This window comes from Oncorhynchus masou, chromosome 21, assembly GCF_036934945.1.
Source record: "Oncorhynchus masou masou isolate Uvic2021 chromosome 21, UVic_Omas_1.1, whole genome shotgun sequence".
Lineage (NCBI taxonomy): Eukaryota > Metazoa > Chordata > Actinopteri > Salmoniformes > Salmonidae > Oncorhynchus > Oncorhynchus masou.
Window position 1 is genome coordinate 34,172,888 of NC_088232.1, and position 22,103 is coordinate 34,194,990.

At 44.6% G+C, this 22,103-nt stretch overlaps 1 protein-coding gene across 4 annotated transcripts in view; it reads left to right on the plus strand.

Moving 5' to 3' along the window:
- Positions 1 to 22,103, plus strand: part of ttll5 (tubulin tyrosine ligase-like family, member 5) — a 98,070-nt gene that overhangs the window by 49,194 nt on the left and 26,773 nt on the right. For all 4 annotated transcript variants that reach the window (XM_064928255.1, XM_064928258.1, XM_064928257.1 and 1 more), the window contains 2 exons: positions 12,888 to 13,086; positions 20,680 to 20,900. In XM_064928255.1, the coding sequence (XP_064784327.1) occupies positions 12,888 to 13,086; positions 20,680 to 20,900 (420 nt within the window). The remainder of the gene's footprint in view (positions 1 to 12,887; positions 13,087 to 20,679; positions 20,901 to 22,103) is intronic.

Sequence of the window (22,103 nt, forward strand, 5' to 3'; positions counted from 1 at the left end):
TTAATTGTGCTTTGTGAGGCTAGCTGTGGAGTTAGCTGATATCTGCCTGGAGTGTGTGAAGCATGCTGGCAGCCTAATACATTGCATTGGATAAGTGGGGGCAGAGTCAACAGTAAGTCTGCCACATAGCCAGTCTGCTCCAACCCTCTTCTCTGCAACCATGCTTTCTCCCTCACATGGGCCAATGCAGACTGCAGAGAGGGAGAGGGGAAGAGAGAAGTGAGCACATGGACACTGTGAATATGTGTGCCAGACTGCGTCACGTGAGTTAAGGGGGGGGGGGGGGGTTCAACCTCTGCTGGATGCTGCTTCTGGAAGAGGTGGCCGAGCAAGGTTTAAGCATACATGGTTGCTCTCTCTATTTTTACAGTGATATGTGAGTGACAATGTCTCAGACAGTTTGGCCCTGATCTCCCGTTCTCTGTTTTTCCAGTCCAGCCCTTCCTTATGTATGGAACTGTGTGGGAATTCCTGGAATGTCTGGCCTTTTCCCTTTTTAAAATGTTTTTATTTCCACAAATGGAGGAAGATGCATTCTATTAAATGTATCATCTCAAAGAGTAGTTGTATGGAGGGAGACAGACATTTCACATTTTAAATGTAGCCTAATTGTTATGACCTTGATGGATTATCCTCCTTTCTATTGTAAGTCCAAAACAGAAGATGGCGCCGTACTGTATGGCAGCCATTTTGCAAGCTCCAACCCAACTTTTCTATTTTGTAATCTTTTAGCGTTTTATTTTTAATTTCCACAAAATCTATCCGCTATAATTTCTTATAACAGACAAACTTTTGAACATCAGATCTGCAGTTACTTGCCTCAATTCTGGCTTCAACTTCGACTCATCTGCCCTGGGCTCTTTCTGTAACTGACCCAATTTTCGTGGTAACCAAGAGGAAATGCCGGCGTTGGAGACAAGAATGGGGGAGTCCAGGTGAGATTAAGGCGAGGGGAAAACCAGCCACCTCTTCCCTTCATTCTATTGGCCATGGCCATCCTATAATTAAATGGTTGACCTCTGTTCGTGGATTTGCTACCAATGGGACTCTCGTAAACTGTAATATTCACTGCTTTTCTGAAACATGGCTTTAGACAAAATACTACCCATGGCTATCCAATTCAATTCTCCATTCACAGAGCAGACGGAACAGTAGAGTCAGGGAATTGAAGGCGGAGGGTTTTGCCTCTTCATCAAAAACAAATGGTGTGTTGACTCGAGCACAGTGGCAGTCTCGACCCATTGTTCACCCGTCTTGGAATACCTGATGGTCAAATGCTGACCATTCTACATCCTGGGGGAGTTTTCAGCTGTTATTACAACTGTTGTATACATTACACTCAGGATAAGAAAAATAACAAGTTCGCACTGTACGAGGCTATAAACAAGCAGGAAAACTTGCACCCGGAGGCTGCTTTTCTTGTTGCCGGCGATTTTTAATTCCACATCATTGAGACACATTTTTTAAAATTGTACCTTTATTTAACTAGGCAAGTCAGTTAACAACAAATTCTTAATTACAATGACGGCCTAGGAACAGTAGGTTAACTGACTTGTTCAGGGGCAGAACGACAGAGTTTTACTTTGTCAGCTCGGGGATTCGATCTAGCAACCTTTCAGTTACTGGCCCAATGTTCCAACCACTAGACTACCTGCCACAACATGATATCAAACTTACATCAACACGCCTCCTTCGCCATAAAGTCCCAGACCACTGTTACTCTACCCACAAGCAAGCATACAAGGCCCCCCCTCATCCCCATTCGGCAAATCAGATCATGACTCTGTACTCCTTATTCCGTTTTACAAGTGGAAGCTCAAACAGGAAGTATCGGTGACTCTTCCCGGTTGAGAAATGGTCATCAGAATCAGAGATTATGCTACAGGACTGCTTTGCTAGTGCTAATTGAAATATGTTCAGACACTCCACCAATAACATCGAGTTAACTACCTCTGTCACTGGCTTCATTAGGAAATACATCTGCGACGTTGTCCCCACAGTTTTCTTTATTTTATTTCACCTTTATTTAACCAGGTAGGCAAGTTGAGAACAAGTTCTCATTTACAACTGCGACCTGGCCAAGAATAAAGCAAAGCAGTTCAACACATATAACAACAAAGTTACACATGGAATAAACAAAACATACAGTCAATAATACAGTTGAAGAAAATCTATATACAGTGTGTGCAAATGAGGTAAGAGAAGGGAGGTAAGGCAATAAATAGGTCATGGTGGCGAAGTAATTACAATATACCAATTAGACACGAGTGATTGATGTGCAGAAGATGAATGTGCAAGTAGAGATACAGGGGTGCAAAGGAGCAAGATAAATAAATACAGTATGGTGATGAGGTAGTTGGATGGGCTTTTTACAGATGGGCTTTTTACAGATGGGCTATGTACAGGTGTAGTGATCTGTGAGCTGCTCAGACAGCTGGTGCTTAAAGCTAGTAAGGGGGTAAGAGTCTCCAGCTTCAGTGATCTTTGCAATTCATTCCAGTCATTGGCAGCAGAGAACTGGAAGGAAAGGCGGCCAAAGGAGGAATTGGCTTTGGGGGTGACTAGAGAGATATACCTGCTGGAGCGCCTGCTACGGGTGGGTGCTGCTATGGTGACCAGTGAGCTGAGAAGGTGCGGCATTACCTATCAGAGACTTGTAGATGACCTGAAGCCAGTGGGTTTGGTGACGAGTATGAAGCGAGGTCCAGCCGACAAGAGTGTACAGGTCACAGTGATGGGTAGTATATGGGGCTTTGGAAACAAAACGGATGGCACTGTGATAGACTGCATCCAATTTGTTGAGTAGAGTGTTGGGGGCTATTTTGTAAATGGCATCGTCCAGGATCGGTATGGTCAATTGTACGAGGGTATGTTTGGCAGCATGAGTGAAGGATGCTTAACCACAGTGAAGGTTAACACAGAGGTTTGCGCTAAACTAAAGGACAGGGCTGCTGCACACACAGCTATCAAATACAACCCTGAGGTTACCGCTGAGGACAAGAACAAGAAGTCCCACTACGACCTCCGCACAGTCATCAAACGAGCAAAAGGACAATATAGGAATAAGGAGGAATCATATTACCAGCTCCGCCGCCCCCGCCGCATGTGGCAGGATCTACAGTCATCACAGATTACAAAGGAAGACCAAGTCATGATATGCCTAACGTTTCCTCTCTACCAGATGAACTCAATGCATTTAATACATGCTTCAACAACACTGTGTCGTGCGTGAGGGCCCTCACTGACCCAGTGAAATGGGTGATCTCGCTCTCTGAGGCCGAAGTGACTAAGGTCTTTAATCAGATCAACACTCGCTAGGCCGCTGGGCCGGACGGTATTCCAGGGCGCGTTCTCAGAGCATGCGCAGAACAGCATATTCACGATCATTTTCAACTTCTCCTTGTCCCAGTTTGTAATCCCTACATGTTGGGTTGACCACCATCATTCCTGTTCCCAAGAACTCAAAGGCTTCATGCCACAATGACTACTGTCCTGTAGCACTCACATCTGTAATCATAAAGTGCTTTGAAAGGTTTCCTATGGCACACATCATCCTAGACCCACTCAAATTTGCATACCGCCCCACAGATCCATAGACGACGCAATCTGAATTGCATTCCACACTGCCCTCACCCACCTAGATAAGAGGAATGCCTATGTGAGAATGCTGTTCATTGACTACAGCTCAGCTTTCACACCCCACATCGACTGGGCTGCAGTGGAGCAGGTCGAGAGTTTCAAGGTTTTCAGTGTCCAAATCACTAAAGACTTACAATGGTCCACACACACGTGAACAGTTGTTAACAAGTTCCAAAGTTGCGCCTATTCCCCCTCGGGAGGTTAAATGTTTGGCATAGGCCATCAAATCCTCAAAGTTCTACAGCTGCACCTTTGTAAGCATCTTGACTGGCTGCAACACTGCTTGCTATGGCAACCGCACCGCCCTTGATCGCACGGCGCTACAGAGGGTGATGCGGACAGCCCAGTCCATCACTGGGGCCGAACTTCCTGCCTTCCAGGACCTCTATATCAGGTGGTGCAAAAGGATGGCCCGGAAAATTGTTAGACTCCAGCCACCCAAACCATAGACTCTTCTCTCTGCTTCCCCACAGAAAGCGGTACTTGTGCATCAAGTCTGACACCAACAGGCTCCTGAACAGCTTATATTCCCAAGACTGCTAATAGCTAACCAAATAGCTACACAGACTGAGTTGACCCTTGTATTTTATTTATGCACACTCACTTGTGCATATGACATTTAAACTTTAAGTACTTTTATCTTATCTACACTACTTTCTCCTTTTTGATCCCAGTTCATGTGAGGACTATTATTATACTTTTTAACTGGAAATCCTCTGTTCTTGAGTGCACTAAATTATGTCGCGACTTAGGAGCTCTGCTGTTAATACTTCATAACAGAGGTTTTGATGAGATCCTTCACCTCGTCACAGGACAGCTCAGGTAAAAAGGATCCCTTTGTCAGAAGGTTCTCCTGTTAAGAACGTGCCATCCATCACTTTCTCTCTGTTACTTTCCGCACCAACACAAACCCCAACATTTTTTCCACCCCATTACCCGCAACCGTAAATTTGGCGTAGGGATCTTAGAAAGCGGTGTAACATCGTTGATGAGATATTAGGATAAATTATCTTGATTTTGACTTCGAGTGCTGTTTCTTTCATGTAGGATTTCCTGAGCCCCCTACAACTGGGGCCGGTGGTCTGTGCCAAACATACTGAAACCGTTAAGCACGCTGGCTCTTTAAGCAGCAACCACAGGGGTGAAGCATGATGGGTTTCAAAGAGTAGCTTGGCCCTTTGATGTGCCGACATGCTGCCAGGATCTGCCAGGTATGCTGCCTCAGCACTCTGAAACACAGAGAGAGAGAAGCTGCTTCCCCACTCCTCTCACTCCAGTCTGCTGTCAACCTGGAGCAGGGGGCTGCTGGCTACACTCACTTTCATAAGCACCATTATACTATTACTATATAGACACCTCACAACTCTGTTGTCAGGAGTAACGCTTGACTTCCCGATACTTTGTTTTTTGAATTGTCCCAAACCGCATCATTGATGTGAAATTGTTTGATTTCTCATAGGCATTAATATGACCTTCTAAAAGTATCTAACATGTTTTATTTATCTTACTAGGCAAGTCAGTTTGAAGAACAAATTCTTATTTACAATGACGGCCAAACCCAGGCAACACTGGGCCAATTGTGCGCCACCCTATGGCCGAATGTGATGCAGCCTGGATTTGAACCAGGTACTGCAGTGAAGCCTCTTGCACTGAGATGCAGTGTCTTAGACCACTGCGCCATTCGGGAGCCCAAAACATCAGGGTTTTATCATTAGCTCTCTTTTGCTAGTTTAGGACAAGCCTATAAAAGAAGGCCAAATTGCTTAGTCTCTGTATTTTACTAATTTTACCCGATCCTGGATCGAACAATTGGTTCAGGTAAGAATTCATTTCCAGTAAGTTTTTGGGTAACAATAGCTGTGGGTTGAAATTGTGATTGAGGACCACAATTGTGTATTTAGGGTTGTAATACGTCATGGTTGGCACATTCTACTCCCCTCAGTGAGGAGACCACTAATGTCTCTCTCTACCTTGGCACCCAAACTCTCTCTCTCCACTGTTACCTCCATCTCTGTCTTCATATCCAAATCAAATCAAATTTATTTATATAGCCTTTCGTACATCAGCTGATATCTCAAAGTGCTGTACAGAAACCCAGCCTAAAACCCTAAACAGCAAGCAATGAAGGTGTAGAAGAACGGTGGCTAGGAAAAACTCCCCAGAAAGGCCAAAGCCTGGTTCCTCTCTAGGTTTCTTCCTAGGTTATGAGGGGTGGCCAGTCCTCTTCTGGCTATGCCGGGTGGAGATTTTAACAGAACATAGCCAAGATGTTCAAATGTTCATAAATGACCAGCATGGTCAAATAATAATAATCACAGGCAGAACAGTTGAAACTGGAGCAGCAGCACGGCCAGGTGGACTGGGGACAGCAAGGAGTCATCATGTCAGGTAGTCCTGAGGCATGGTCATAGGGCTCAGGTCCTCCGAGAGAGAGAGAGAGAAAGAAAGAAAGAAAGAAAGAAAGAAAGAAAGAAAGAAAGAAAGAAAGAGAGAATTAGAGAGAGCATACTTAAATTCACACAGGACACCGGATAGGACAGGAGAAGTACTCCAGATATAAGAAACTGACCCTTGCCCCCGACACAAACTACGGAAGCATAAATACTGGAGGCTGAGACAGGATGGGTCAGGAGACACTGTGGCCCCATCCGATGACACCCCCGGACAGGGCCAAACAGGAAGGATATAACCCCACCCACTTTGCCAAAGCACAGCCCCCACACCACTAGAGGGATATCTTCAACCACCAACTTACCATCCTGAGACAAGGCCGAGTATAGCCCACAAAGATCTCCGCCACGGCACAACCCAAGGGGGAGTGACTCAGTGACTCAACCCACTCAAGTGACGCACCCCTCCTAGGGACGGTATGAAATATCCCTAGTAAGCCAGTGTCTCAGCCCCTGTAATAGGGTTAGAGGCAGAGAATCCGAGTGGAAAGAGGGGAACCAGCCAGGCAGAGACAGCAAGGCCGGTTTGTTGCTCCAGAGCCTTTCCGTTCACCTTCACACTCCTGTGCCAGACTACACTCAATCATATGACCCACTGAAGAGATGAGTCTTCAGTAAAGACTTAAAGGTTGAGACCGAGTTTGCATCTCTCACATGGGTAGGCAGGCCATTCCATAAAAATGGAGCTCTATAGGAGAAAGCCCTGCCTCCAGCTGTTTGCTTAGAAATTCTAGGGACAATTAGGAAGTCTGCGCCTTGTGACCGTAGCGTACGTGTATGTATGTACGGCAGGACCAAATCAGAGAGATAGGTATGAGCAAGCCCATGTAATTCTTTGTAGGTTAGCAGTAAAACCTTGAAATTAGCCCTTGCCTTGACAGGAAGCCAGTGTAGGGAGGCTAGCACTGGAGTAATATGATCAAATTTTTTGGTTCTAGTCAGGATTCTAGCAGCCGTATTTAGCACTAACTGAAATTTATTTAGTGCTTTATCTGGGTAGCCGGAAAGTAGAGCATTGCAGTAGTCTAACCTATAAGTGACAAAAGCATGGATTAATATTTCTGCATAATTTCAGGACAGAAAGTTTCTGATTTTTGCAATGTTACGTAGATGGAAAAAAGCTTTCCTTACAACAGTCTTGATATGTTCCTCAAAAGAGAGATCAGGGTCCAGAGTAACGCCGAGGTCCTTCAGTTTTATTTGAGACGACTGTACAACCATTAAGATTGATGGTCAGATTCAACAGAAGATCTCTTTGTTTCTTGGGACCTAGGACAAGCATCTCTGTTTTGTCCGAGTTTAAAAGTAGAAAGTTTGCAGCCATCCACTTCCTTATGTCTGAAACACATGATTCTAGCGAGGGCAATTTTGGGGCTTGACCATGTTTCATTGAAATGTACAGCTGTGTCATCCACATAGCAGTGAAAGTTATCATTATGTTTTCGAATGACATCCCCAAGAGGTAAAATATATAGTGAAATCAATAGTGGTCCTAAAATGGAACCTTGAGGAACACCGAAATTTACAGTTGATTTGTCAGAGGACAAACCATTCACAGGGACAAACTGATATCTTTCCGACAGATAAGATCTAAACCAGGCCAGAACTTGTCCGTGTAGACCAATTTGGGTTTCCAATCTCTCCAAAAGAATGTGATGATCGATGGTATCAAAAGCAGCACTAAGGTCTAGGAGCACGAGGACAGATGCAGAGCCTCAGTCTGATGCCATTAAAAGGTCATTTACCACCTTCACACGTGCAGTCTCAGTGCTATGATGGGGTCTAAAACCAGACTGAAGCATTTCGTATACATTGTTTGTCTTCAGTAAGGCAGTGAGTTGCTGCGCAACAGCCTTTTCTAACACTTTTGTGAGGAATGGAAGATTCGATATAGACCGATAGTTTTTTATATTTTCTGGGTCAAGGTTTGGCTTTTTCAAGAGCGGCTTTATTGCTGCCACTTTTAGTGAGTTTGGTACACATCCGGTGGATAGAGAGCCGTTTATTATGTTCAACATAGGAGGGCCAAGCACAGGAAGCAGCTCTTTCAGTAGTTTAGTTGGAATAGGGTCCAGTATGCAGCTTGAAGGTTTAGAGGCCATGATTATTTTCATCATTGTGTCAAGAGATATAGTACTAAAACACTTGAGCGTCTCTCTTGATCCTAGGTCCTGGCAGAGTTGTGCAGACTCAGGACAACTGAGCTTTGAAGGAATACGCAGATTTAAAGAGGAGTTCGTAATTTGCTTTCTAATAATCATGATCTTTTCCTCAATGAAGTTCATGAATTTATTACTGCTGAAGTGAAAGCCATCCTCTCTTGGGGAATGCAGCTTTTTAGTTAGCTTTGCGACAGTATCAAAAAGGAATTTTGGATTGTTCTTATTTTCCTCAATTAAGTTGGAAAAATAGGATGATCGAGCAGCAGTAAGGGCTCTTCGATACTGCACGGTACTGTCTTTCCAAGCTCGTCGGAAGACTTCCAGTTTGGTGTAGCAGCGGTGAGGGCTCTTTGATACTGCACGGTACTGTCTTTCCAAGCTAGTCGGAAGACTTCCAGTTTGATGTAGCAGCGGTAAGGGCTCTTCGATACTGCACGGTACTGTCTTTCCAAGCTCGTCGGAAGACTTCCAGTTTGGTGTAGCAGCGGTAAGGGCTCTTCGATACTGCATGGTACTGTCTTTCCAAGCTAGTAGGAAGACTTCCAGTTTGGTGTAGCAGCGGTAAGGGCTCTTCGATACTGCACGGTACTGTCTTTCCAAGCAAATAGGAAGACTTCCAGTTTGGTGTAGCAGCGGTGAGGGCTCTTCGATACTGCACGGTACTGTCTTTCCAAGCTCGTCGGAAGACTTCCAGTTTGGTGTAGCAGCAGTAAGGGCTCTTCGATACTGCACGGTACTGTCTTTCCAAGCTAGTAGGAAGACTTCCAGTTTGGTGTAGCAGCGGTGAGGGCTCTTTGATACTGCACGGTACTGTCTTTCCAAGCTCGTCGGAAGACTTCCAGTTTGGTGTAGCAGCGGTGAGGGCTCTTCGATACTGCATGGTGCTGTCTTTCCAAGCTAGTAGGAAGACTTCCAGTTTGGTGTAGCAGCGGTGAGGGCTCTTCGATACTGCACGGTACTGTCTTTCCAAGCTCGTCGGAAGACTTCCAGTTTGGTGTAGCAGCGGTGAGGGCTCTTCGATACTGCACGGTACTGTCTTTCCAAGCTAGTAGGAAGACTTCCAGTTTGGTGTAGCAGCGGTAAGGGCTCTTCGATACTGCACGGTACTGTCTTTCCAAGCTCATCGGAAGACTTCCAGTTTGGTGTAGCAGCGGTAAGGGCTCTTCGATACTGCACGGTACTGTCTTTCCAAGCTTGTCGGAAGACTTCCAGTTTGGTGTAGCAGCGGTAAGGGCTCTTCGATACTGCACGGTACTGTCTTTCCAAGCTCGTTGGAAGACTTTCAGTTTGGTGTAGCAGCGGTAAGGGCTCTTCGATACTGCACGGTACTGTCTTTCCAAGCTCGTCGGAAGACTTCCAGTTTGGTGTGGTGCCATTTCCGTTCCAATTTTCTGGAAACTTGCTTACAAATAACCACAGGTCCACCATTTCTGATTCTGCAGTACTCAAGAATCGCTCAGACCCTGGTCACCGCAACACACATACTGGTATTTTTGGTTTTGTTCAATATTTTGTCAGACTGTTGTTTTACTTGGTCGGTTGTTGTCGCAGCATTTAATTCCAGTACATTTTCTGACTGTCCATTTGCAGAGCCTATTTGGCTCCCAAGAAAACTCAGGGAAACTTAAAAATGAATGGGGCAAAAATGGTTTGATATCTTCCTCCTTTCAATAAAAAGCTTATTTTTTCACCTCAATTGGACCCAGATGTAGTGCTGGTAGTAAGGTATCCCCTTAGGCAGGGGAGAGAGAAATTCCAACCTGGGATAAGGGGACCATGTTAATGAGTTGACATCGACACCCTAGTAACATCCCTTCCCCCCTCAACAGGCAGTATGGACTAAAACCCTCTCCCACCCATTTCAGTCACACACATGAGAGATGGACTTATGCACTGCACTCACACTGGCACTTTGAACCCATCCACCAGCTCTCTGCTTCTCAACGTTGTAGGCTCCAGTACTCTGTGTTTCATAGTTATCATATCAATGCCCCTCTAGATGGAGGACAAGGGGGAGAAAATACAGTACCAAAGTTTGGACACACCTACCCAGGGTTTTTTCTTTATTTTTTACTATGTTCTACATTGTAGAATAATAGTGAAGACATCAAAACTATGAAATAAGTATGGAATCATGTTTAACACTTTTTTGGTTACTACAAGTATTTTACCTATTTGGAAAAGACCAAGTCCATATTATGGCAAGAACAGCTCAAATAAGCAAAGAGAAACGACCGTCCGTCATTACTTTAAGACATGAAGGTCAGTCAATCCGGGAAATTTCAAGAACTTTAAAAGTTTCTTCAAGTGCAGTCACAAAAACCATGAAGTTCTTTGATGAAACTGGCTCTCATGAGGACTGGAGGAATGGAAGACCCAGAGTTACCTCTGCTGCAGAGGATAAGTTCATTAGAGTTAACTGCACCTCAGAAATTGCAGCCCAAATAAATGCTTCACAGAGTTCAAGTAACAGACACATCTCAACAGCAACTGTTCAGAGGAGACTGTGTGAATCAGGCCTTCGTGGTCAAATTTCTGCAAAGAAACCACTACTAAAGGAACACGAGCAATGGACATTTTGTCTGAGTCCAAAATTGCGATTTTTCGTTCCAACCGCCGTGTTTTTGTGAGACATCGAGTAGGTGAGTGGATCGCATGTGTGGTTTCCACCGCGAAGCATGGAGGAGGTGTGATGGTGTGGGGGTTGATCGTTTGGGATGAGTTAGACTGCGGAGTGAAGGAAAAGCAGACAACAAGTGCTAAGCATAGACTCCTTCAAGGCTGTTAGAAAGACTATTAGAAAATCATTCCAGGTGAAGTTGGTTGAGAGAATGCCAAAAGTGTGCAAAGCTGTCATCAAGGGTGGCTAAAAATCTGAAATATATTTTGATTGGTTTAACACTTTTTTTTGGTTACTACATGATTCCATATGTGTTATTTCATAGTTTTGATGTCTTCACTATTATTCTACCATGTAGAAAATAGTAAAAAATCAAGAAAAACCCTTGAATGAGTAGGTGTGTCCAACATTTTGACTGGTGCTGGAAATACCCCTAAACCCCTGAGCCTGATGTCCACATTGACCAGCTAGGCCAGGACTTGGAGGTATGGTGGGCTGAAGCAGCATGATGTCATTTCATAACGGCCTTTTTCCCACATTCGGTGCTGAGTTAGATTGATGCTGCACATGTGCTCAGCTCACACTGCTGTGTTATTGTAAGTCATATCAGCATATTACAGTACAGTGGGTTCAGCAGGGTTCACACTGACACCCACATGCTGCAGGCAGGCAGAGCAGGCTCCAGGCTGCTACAACTGCACACATGTACTGTACCAGTGATGGGAAACTCAGATGTGCCAGTTTTTTTCTCCCTTTCCTATTTGTTATTTATTGTGCTGGAATTGAATGGCCAGGAACTGAGGCCCCTGATGTGGGACTCAGAGGATTTGTGATTTGGCCTCCCATGTAGCTCAAGTGGAGAGATATTGGTAAAGACTAACTGAAGCATACTGTACTTGGAATAGTTTTGGGGAAAAATGCTTAAATACTAAAAAATGGAGGCGAAACCATCCATCAGGGTTTTGTTTTGTCTTGTGGTTATTTGGACTCTGTTGTCTTAAAGGGTTCACAGACAGACCTTTGTTAGCAGAAGAGGGTGAAAACAGTTTCAATGGCTTTGGGTCACACCAGTTGTTTTTGCAATATACATGCCATTACGTGAAATGAGCGGGCGGATAGCGCGTTCACATGACTTTTAGATCCCTTGTGTCTTTGTTTGGCTACGCCGGACGGGAATATTTTTCATGTAGCCTGTGTGAGCGACACTGGATTATTTTCCCGCAGCGTGCATTGTTATTCAAGATTAATTGAATTCTAAGTTTAGACCTTATCTCAGTTCTGTTCTAAAAATGTCCTGGTGAATTGTGTTATTTCAAGTCTGATAATATTTTATTTAACTTTTACTGTATACAAATGTTATTACAATGTTATCTATTTTTCTTATATAAAAAAACATAAGCCTGTCATGAACTAGCACTTGACTACCCCCCCCCCCCCCCCCCCCCACCCACCCCATTGCTTTAGATGGGGCCAAAAAGGCTGAAAGGCTTAGTCCTAGTGAAAGATAATCCAGTTACAAATGTGTGGAGCCGTTCAAAGGTTGGCTTTCCAGGTTGTGGCTTTGTGATGTGGATGGAACGTGATGCACTGAGAGCCCTGAGGCGGGAGTGGTTTCAATGTTTTCTAAGTGCCCCATGTTTGCCACGGGTCGGCTCTCTGCTTTGCCTCTTTGATTGGTCAGTTTTGACAGGAGGGCATCTGGGTGCAGCGGCTGGGGTGCCGCACGCTGTCTTGTCCCCTTTACTTGTTGTTCAGTCTTACTACTCAACATGTGGAGGGAAATAGGCCATGAGCTAACACTACATTTCAGTCTTGGTTGCATAGTCAAGTGACTGATGATGAGATGGTAGGCCTAAATACTTACATGGCTCCCCACTGCTGTTATTTCTGTTCCACTGCTGTCTGAGCCTAACCTTTTGCATCAGTAAAAGCTAGATGCTCAGTTCTTAATTTATCAAGGACACAGTACACATTAACTTTAGAACTATTTTGATCTAATTTCTTTTGCTCCCATAGCCCCAGGGTGCTGAGAGATGAGGAGGGTCTTTGGGATGGGGAGACCCAGAGTGCCTACAACCTGGTGAGAGGCGTCAGCCCCCAGCAGCGCTACCAGCCCATCCCAGGCAGCTACCAGCTCCAGTTCGCCATCCAGCAGCTGCAGCAGCAGAAGTTCCAGTCCCGCCAACTGCTTGACCAGAGTCGCACCCGCCACCAGGTCAGTGAGCTGCAGTCCACAATACCACAGACCGAACGGTAGGGTAAATGTGGCTGTGGAGTTTAGAGAAAAATATTACTGCTATGTAGTTCTGGTTGCCTTGGAACTATTCAGCCCAACGAAATGAGAACCATGCCTTCCTGTAAACCACAGGCTGAATGTGGAGAACCTCATGTTCAGGTAGACCCAGACTAGAAACCCTGCAAGACTGTATATACAGTGTGGTGAGAGTGTATTAGAAACACTCCTTCTCTCACTGGCTGAAAGTTGCACACAATCCAATCCTTGGAACCAGTGTTCAGCTTTGTGTCAAAACCATTTTACAGACTTTTTGTGATTTTCTCTGATTGGGGTTCAGAGAAACACTAGAAGTTGCAATTCTCCCTTTCCATCCCTTGATCTTTCCCTCTTACTCAAATAAAGCATAGATGTAAACACTTAGTAGGGTATTTGAGTGCTATTGAATTATAAATCAGGAAAACCCTCATCTCTTTTTGTCTGGGCAATATCAACTGCTTGTTTTTGTTAAGCAATGGGGATACTCTCCAAAAGCTCCCCCATCACCCGTAGAGGAAAGCCTTGATGTTTGTGCTTGCAAAGTTATTCTGGGAATTTCTCCTCCAACCGCCGAACAAAATGGTGTCCAGTGGGAACATCCTCACAGGGAGCTCGTTTCTTGAAAGCAAACATGAATTCTCACACCAAGCAAACTCTTTGTTCTACTGAGTCTGTGCTTATATTGGAAGGTAAGTAATCAAGGCTGGCTGCCCACAAGGGCTCCGGCGTGGCAATGCCACTGATTCTACACTGAATGAGAAGCCTAATCCCATCATTCACAGCTCATATCAGATTCTACATTCATTTTGTTCCCATTACAATGCTGAAACTGATTTCTGAGGCATAACTTTTCTAAACCGTTATAGTTACAAAACCTTTTAGTCTTGCTTGACTAGTCGTGACATATGCGATTTCTGCCATTGCTGAATGAGATTAAATGGAATGCCTTGGGTTACTTGATACTATATATCATTTTGAAACTGGAAAAAAAACCCGCATTGGTTCTTGGTTTGCTTTGAAAGGAGATCTGGACAGGAAATCTGTGTTTATTCTTCTTGCAGCATTTGTTGTAGAGCCGTTCTATGAATGGAGGCTGGGGAGAGACTAGAGGTATATTTTCTGGGTGATTTAAATATTGACTGGCTTTCATCAAGCTGCCCACTCTAGAAAAAGCTTCAAACTGTAACCAGTGCCTGCAACTTGGTTCAGGTTATCAGTCAACCTACCAGGGTAGTTGCAAACAACACAGGGATGAAATCATCAACATGTATTGATCACATCTTTACTAATGCTGCAGACATGTGCTTGAAAGCAGTATCCAGACCCATCGATTGTAGTGATCACAATATAGTAGCCATATCTCGGAAAACCAAAGTTCCAAAGGCTGGGCCTAATATAGTCTATAAGAGGTCATACAGTAAGTTTTGTAGTGATTCCTATGTTGTTGATGTAAAGAATATTGCACTTGACACATTTATGAAATTGCTCATTCCAGTTATTAATAAGCAGCACCCATTAAGAAAATGACTGTAAAAAGGGTTAAATCCCAGTGGCTTGATGAGTAATAGAAAAATTGTATGGTTGAGGGATGAGGCAAAAGCAATGGCAAATAAATGACACACCGAGAAAAATGTATTTGTGTGGAGGTGCTGACTAACGGCGAATAAACTATTAAAATAGAGTTACCCAATACATTACTGGGAGTTTATATATGGAGTGTGTGACTCTCTTTATTTTGATAGTATAAAGAATGATAGTAAAAAGCTTTGGAGCACCTTAAATTACATTTTGAGAAAAAGGGCAAACTCAGCTCCATCATTCATTGAATCAGATGGCTCATTCATCACAAAACCAACTGATATTGCCAACTACTTTAATATTTTTTTATAGGCAAGATTAGAAAACTTAGGGATGACATGCCAGCAACAAACGCTGACACTACACATCCAAGTATATCTGACCAAATTATGAAAGAAGGGCATTGTAGTTTTGAATTCCGTAATGTGAGTGTGGAAGAGGTGAAAAAATTGTCTATCAACAATGAAAAGCCACCGGGGTCTGACAACTCGAATGGAAAATTACTGAGGATAATAGCTGACGATATTGACAGTTCTATTTGCCATATTTAAAATGTAAGCCTACTAGACAGTGTGTGCCCCCATGCTTGGAGTGAAGCAAAAGTCATTCGGCTACCTAAGAATAGTAAAGCCCCCTTGGTTGGCTATTTTTTTTTCTTTACCTTTATTTAACTAGGCAAGTCAGTTAAGAACAAATTCTTAGATACAATGACGGCCTAGGAACAGTGGGTTAACTGCCTGTTCAGGGGCAGAACGACAGATTTGTACCTTGTCAGCTCGGGGGTTTGAACTTGCAACCTTCCAGTTCCAGTAACGAGACGTGGTGTGGTCACAACAACATACGGGAACTCAATTCCTTCTGTTCACCTGATTTAGAATTCCTCACAATCAAATGTCGACCGCATTATCTACCAAGGGAATTCTCTTCGATTATAATCATAGCCGTATATATTCCCCCCCAAGCAGACACATCGATGGCTCTGAACGAACTTTATTTGACTCTTTGCAAACTGGAATCCACATATCCTGAGGCTGCATTCATTGTACCTGGGGATTTTAACAAGGCTAATCTGAAAACAAGACTCCCTAAATTGTATCAGCATATCGATTGCGCACCAGGGCTGGTAAAACCTTGGATCATTGCTTTTCTAACTTCCGCGACGCATATAAGGCCCTCCCCCGCCCTCCTTTCGGAAAAGCTGACCACGACTCCATTTGTTGCTCCCTGCCTACAGACAGAGGCTAAAACAAGAAGTACTGGACTTCCTGACGGGCCACCCCCAGGTGGTGAGGGTAGGTAACAACATCTCCACCCCGCTGATCCTCAACACTGGGGCCCCACAAGGGTGCGTTCTGAGCCCTCTCCTGTACTCCCTGTTCACCCACGACTGCGTGGCTATGCACGCCTCCAACTCAATCATCAAGTTTGGAGACCACTACAGTGGTAGGCTTGATTACCAACAACGACGAGACGGCCTACAGGGAGGAGGTGAAGGCCCTCTGAGTGTGGTGTCAGGAAAATAACCTCACACTCAACGTCAACAAAACTAAGGAGATGATTGTGGACTTCAGGTAACAGCAGAGGGAACACCCCCCTATCCACATCGATGGGACAGTAGTGGAGAGGGTAGTAAGTTTTAAGTTCCTCGGCGTACACATCACAGACAAACTGAATTGGTCCACCCACACAGACAGCGTGATGAAGAAGGCACAGCAGCGCCTCTTCAACCTCAGGAGGCTGAAAAATTCGGCTTGTCACCAAAAGCACTCACAAACTTTTACAGATGCACAATCGAGAGCATCCTGTCGGACTGTATCACCGCCTGGTATGGCAACTGCTCCGCCCACAACCGTAAGGCTTTCCAGAGGGTAGTGAGGTCTGCACAATGCATCGCCGGGGGCAAACTACCTGCCCTCCAGGACACCTACACCACCCGATGTCACAGGAAGGCCATAAAGATCATCAAGGGCAACAACCACCCGAGCCACTGCCTCTTCACCCCGCTATCATCCAGAAGGCGAGGTCAGTACAGGTGCATCAAAGCTGGGACCGAGAGACTGAAAAACAGCTTCTATCTCAAGGCCATTAGACTGTTAAACAGCCACCACTAACAATGAGTGGCTGCTGCCAACATACTGACTCAACTCCAGCCACTTTAATAATGGGAATTGATGGGAATTGATGTAAAATATATAACTAGCCACTTTAAACAATGCTACTTAATATAATGTTTACATACCCTACATTATTCATCTCATATGTATACATATATACTGTACTCTATATCATCTACTGCATCTTGCCTATGCCGCTCTGTACCATCACTCATTCATATATCTTTATGTACATACTCTTTATTCTTTATCCCTTTACACCTGTGTGTATAAGGTAGTAGTTTTGGAATTGTTAGTTAGATTACTCGTTGGTTATGACTGCATTGTCGGAACTAGAAGCACAAGCATTTCGCTACACTCGCATTAACATCTGCTAACCATGTGTATGTGACAAATACATTTGATTTGATTTGTAAATCAGCCTGTTACTAACCTTTTTAGTAAACTTTTGGAAAAAATTGTTTGACCAGATGCAATGCTATTTAACAGTAAACAAATTGACATCAGACTTTCAGCACGCTTATAGGGAAGGACATTCAAAAAATGATTGAGGGCTGTTTTGGGGGCTGTTTTGTTAGACTTCAGTGCAGCTTTTGACATTATCGATCATAGTCTGCTGCTGGAAAAACTTGTGTTATGGCTTTACACCCCCTGCTATATTGTGGATAAAGAGTTACCTGTCTGACAGAACACAGAGGGTGTTCTTTAATGGAAATCTCTCCAGAATCAGGAATTCCCCAGGACAGGTGTCTAGGCTTTACACCCCCTGCTATATTGTGGATAAAGAGTTACCTGTCTGACAGAACACAGAGGGTGTTCTTTAATGGAAATCTCTCCAGAATCAGGAATTCCCCAGGACAGGTGTCTAGGCTTTACACCCCCTGCTATATTGTGGATAAAGAGTTACCTGTCTGACAGAACACAGAGGGTGTTCTTTAATGGAAATCTCTCCAGAATCAGGAATTCCCCAGGACAGGTGTCTAGGCCCCTTACTTTTAAAAATCTTTACTAACGACATGCCACTGGCTTTAAGTGTCTATGTATGCAAATGACTCAACACTATACATGTCAGCTACTACAGCGACTGAAGTGACTTCAACACTTAACAAAGAGCTGTGATTATTTTCAGAGTGGGTGGTAAGGAATAAGTTGGTCCTAAATATTTCTAAAACTAAAAGCATTGTATTTGGGACAAATCATGCACTAAACTATTAACCTCAACTAAATCTTCCAATAAATAATGTGGAAATTGAGCAAGTTGAGGTGACTAAACTACTTGGAGTAACCCTGGATTGTAAACTGTCATGGTCAAAACATATTGATACAACAGTAGCTAAGATGGGGAGAAGTCTGTCCATAATAAAGCACTGATCTACCTCAACAGCACTATCAACAAGGCAGGTTCTACAGGCCCTAGTTTTGTCGCATCTGGACTACTGTTCAGGCATGTGGTTAGGTGCCACAAAGAGAGACTGCAATTGGCTCAGAACAGTGCAGCACGGCTGGCCCTTGGATAAACACAGAGAGTTAATATTAATATGCATGTCAATCTCTCGTGGCTCAAAGTGGAGGTGAGATTGACTTCTTCACTACTTGTATTTATGAGAGGTATTGACATGTTGAATGCACCGAGCTGTCTGTTTGAACTACTGGCACATCCATGCATACCCCACAAGACATGCCACCAGAGGTCTCTTCACAGTCCCCAAGTTCAGAACAGACTATGGGAGGCGCACAGTACTACATGGAGCCATGACTACATGGAACTCTAATCCACATCAAGTAACTGATGCAAGCTGTAAAATTGGATTAGAAAAACAGATAAAAAATACACCTTATTGGAACAGGGGGGTCTGTGAAGCAACACAATCATAGGCACAGACAGATGCAAGCACACACACTCGTTAACATACACACTATACACACGTACACATTAATTATGTACTGTAGATATGTGGGAGTGGTGGAGTAAGGCCAAGAGGGCACACAGTGTGTTGTGAAATCTGTGCTGTGAATGTATTGTAATGTTTTTAAAATTGTATGAACTGTCTTAACTTTGCTGGACCCCAGGAAGAGTAGCTGCTGCCTTGGCAGGAACTAATGGGGATCCATAATAAATACAAATACACCTTTCGGGGTGGGATGATGGGAGGCGCAGTTTTTATTTTTTTTATTTTTTATTTGAGTAATGCAGTTGCTCTCATCATCGTTTTTACGTCTAGGTTGAGTGTAATTAATGCAATTGAGGGGATGTTTTTCTTGGCCCAGACTGGCTGGGTTACGCAAGACTCTCTTTGAAAGTGATCCCCCCCCAGCTCCTGTCCACTCCCCTCCCATCGCCAGCTCGCTGATTGAGCACAGTTCACTAGTTCACCAAGCCACAACCACTCTCAGCCAGCCACTCACAGCATCCATCCATCCACAATTACCAGGTAGGGTTGTGCAGGGACCATCTCTCCCCCTGATTGCGAAATTGCAGGAAATGGTTTGCAGCATTAGTTGGTGTGTGTGTAATCATATGCCATAAAGGGCACAGCGTTAAGAGAGCCAACCTGTTGTTCTCCCCTTAACAAACAGCCCTTTTACTGAGCTCATGGGAGGGCTGACTGTGCGCCTTGAGTCACCACCCAATCAGGGAACCGTCCCTTAAATATCCTCTCCTTCTGCTCTGCCCCTCAGTCTCTCTCGCCAGCTTGACTTGAATGGGAGTCTATACTAACAGACGCCCTGCAATTCTGTAGTGTTTCCATGTGTTCCATGGCCTTAAGGCTCATTCACTTTGGCTCAGAGTAGAATTGCACAGTAAACCCTCCTTCCAAGACTGTGTCCTTCCATTGGTCAGGAATTAGTCAATGCCTTGACCCTACTCTGTAATGACACGTGAAAAACCATTGCAGGTTTTGGTCTTATTGAAATAAGCGCTCTCCACATTCCAGCACTCACCTCCCCTGCCTTGTGGCAGAATTTATTGAAGTATTTGGCTTAACTGAATATAAAACTGTATCCAGGGGAGCATAGGTGTGTGTGTGTGTGTGTGTGAGAAAGAGAGAGCGCTGTTCCGGTGCTCTACTCTGTTCCAGTTACTGGGTGCAGACTGCGCGGCTCCTCCACAGGCTTGGCCTGGGGCCACCTGGCAGCCAAATAAAGGTGCCCTCCCTGGCCCTGCTCAACTGCTCCACAACCACAGACCCTCCAACCTGGAAATTCAGTTTCTCATTTATCAACACAGAAATTACATCAAAATATTCTCTGTCATGCTGCCGGCCCTTTGAAATCATGCGCTGGGAAGCTGGAAAACCATTAGCTTGTTAGATAGATAGATAGATACAGTGGCAGAGAAAATAGCATAGACATGAGATCTGGAAAGAATGTCTGTGAAGCATTCCCCAGCAACACAGGCAACCGGTGAACGGTAGTTCTTAAATATTATGTCAGGATGAACATGTTGTTTACCAGGTTTCTAGAAGCCATTAAAGAGATCTTGTCTAAACAAGTATGAAATGTGAAGAATTTGTGTTGCACTGCTTCCAACCTCAAAATATGTAGAGTATGTTTTGATAAAGGATAGCACTTTTTTTTCAAAGCTAATTGATGTAGTTGTCTTTTAGATCGATGATGTTTGACCTTAGATCACCTAGAAGGCAGAACTTTTTTTTGCTGAAATCAAAGTCTGATCTTTTTTATGGTTGTACTGAGCACATTTACAATTTGATAGCCTTTCCCATCCCTGGTATAGGTAGGGGATTAGGTGCATGATGCCCTATTGTATAAATCCTCTTATGTCTAATGTCATAACTAACTTGATTGTGAATCTGAAGCTAAATGTGTGGTTTTTGATCCTTAGGCCATGTTGGCTGCTAAGGCTATGATGCCACCCTATCCTGTGATGGCTCCTTGGCCCCAGGCTCCCACCGGCCCATCCATCTCCAGTCTACCAGTGACCCACCCAGGCCGCCAGAACCACAGCCATGCCTGCGCAGGCCCAGGACACATCCTCAACCCCAAACCACCCAGCAGTGCCAGGGAGGGCCTGGTCAGGAAGACAGCCACCCAGCGCCTCAGCAAGTAAGACCTGGGGCTAGAGCTGCCTCTGGGATGCTGCTGTTCATTAGTCTTTTACTAGAAAGTTCATTATTACCACTGTAATGTGGAAACGTTGATTGGACCATGACATGAATATGCAGTATATGTGATGGTAAGCTAGTGGGTCTAGAGGACTATGGCTGTGCTGGAGGGGTGAACCAGGGTCCAGCAGCAGCAGAGAGTTCAAACGGAACTGAGAGTTAGACTAGCCTACATGAAGCATGGAGCGAACAGTACCAGTCCCTTGGCTTCAGGCTGTATCTGCCTGTTCCGTAAACAACCTCATCACAGGTCTGATTTCTGCATGCTCAGTAAACACAATGCGGTTCAACTGCAGGGCCCTATTTATGAGCGCTGTTTAAACCCTGTTTTGTTTGGAGATTAACAGAAGAAGAGAGGAGGAAAAATGGAGAAAGAAAGAAAAGTTGAGGAGATCGCAAACGGAGCGAAGCCTGAAACTGCCATCACTTTCCCACGCTGCAGTATGACTTTATTACCCAACATCTGGCTAAATTACACAGCAATGGCAAAACTCAGTGATATGGTTGCTTGTTTGTTTAAAGCACATGGCTTCGATGGAGGGCTCCTCTCCCCTAATGTGAGGCGCAGTGGTCCCAGCTCGGTCATTCTCCTCTCCTCAACCTCCACCCCCTCTAGCCATGATGTGTTTTTCTCTAGTATTACATCAGAGAGATTTATATGGACCGGGCCATTTTGAATTTGTCTTTTTTGCTAAGTAGGGATATTTATAGAACTGTATGGTAAAGCCATTGCTCTACCCGTCTGCTCCTACTGTATCTCTGTCTGTGTGTGTGCATGTCACTTGTCTTTCTGTCTGTATCAGAGGGTCCGTGTTGGTGCCTTTCATCAGGGGTACAAGGATTTGGCTAATGACACAAAGCCTTAGTGGCAGCCTCAGCAGATAGCAGCTTTGATGTGGCGGCTGAGGCCAGCCAGGGAGCAGGAGAGGCCAGAGGGATGTGGTTGTGTTATGTTGCTGATGTGTGAGGAGAGCTCTCCTGGACTCTTGACATGGTCAGAGGGGAGGGAAGGCAGTGAATAGTTAAGGGCAGGGTCGGTTATGGCAGGGTAGGGCAAGGTCGGTTAGGGCAGGGTAGGTGCAATGTTTGCTCCTCTCTGTGTGTCTTCCTGGCAGTTACTGTGTTTACCCTCTACATGCGGAAT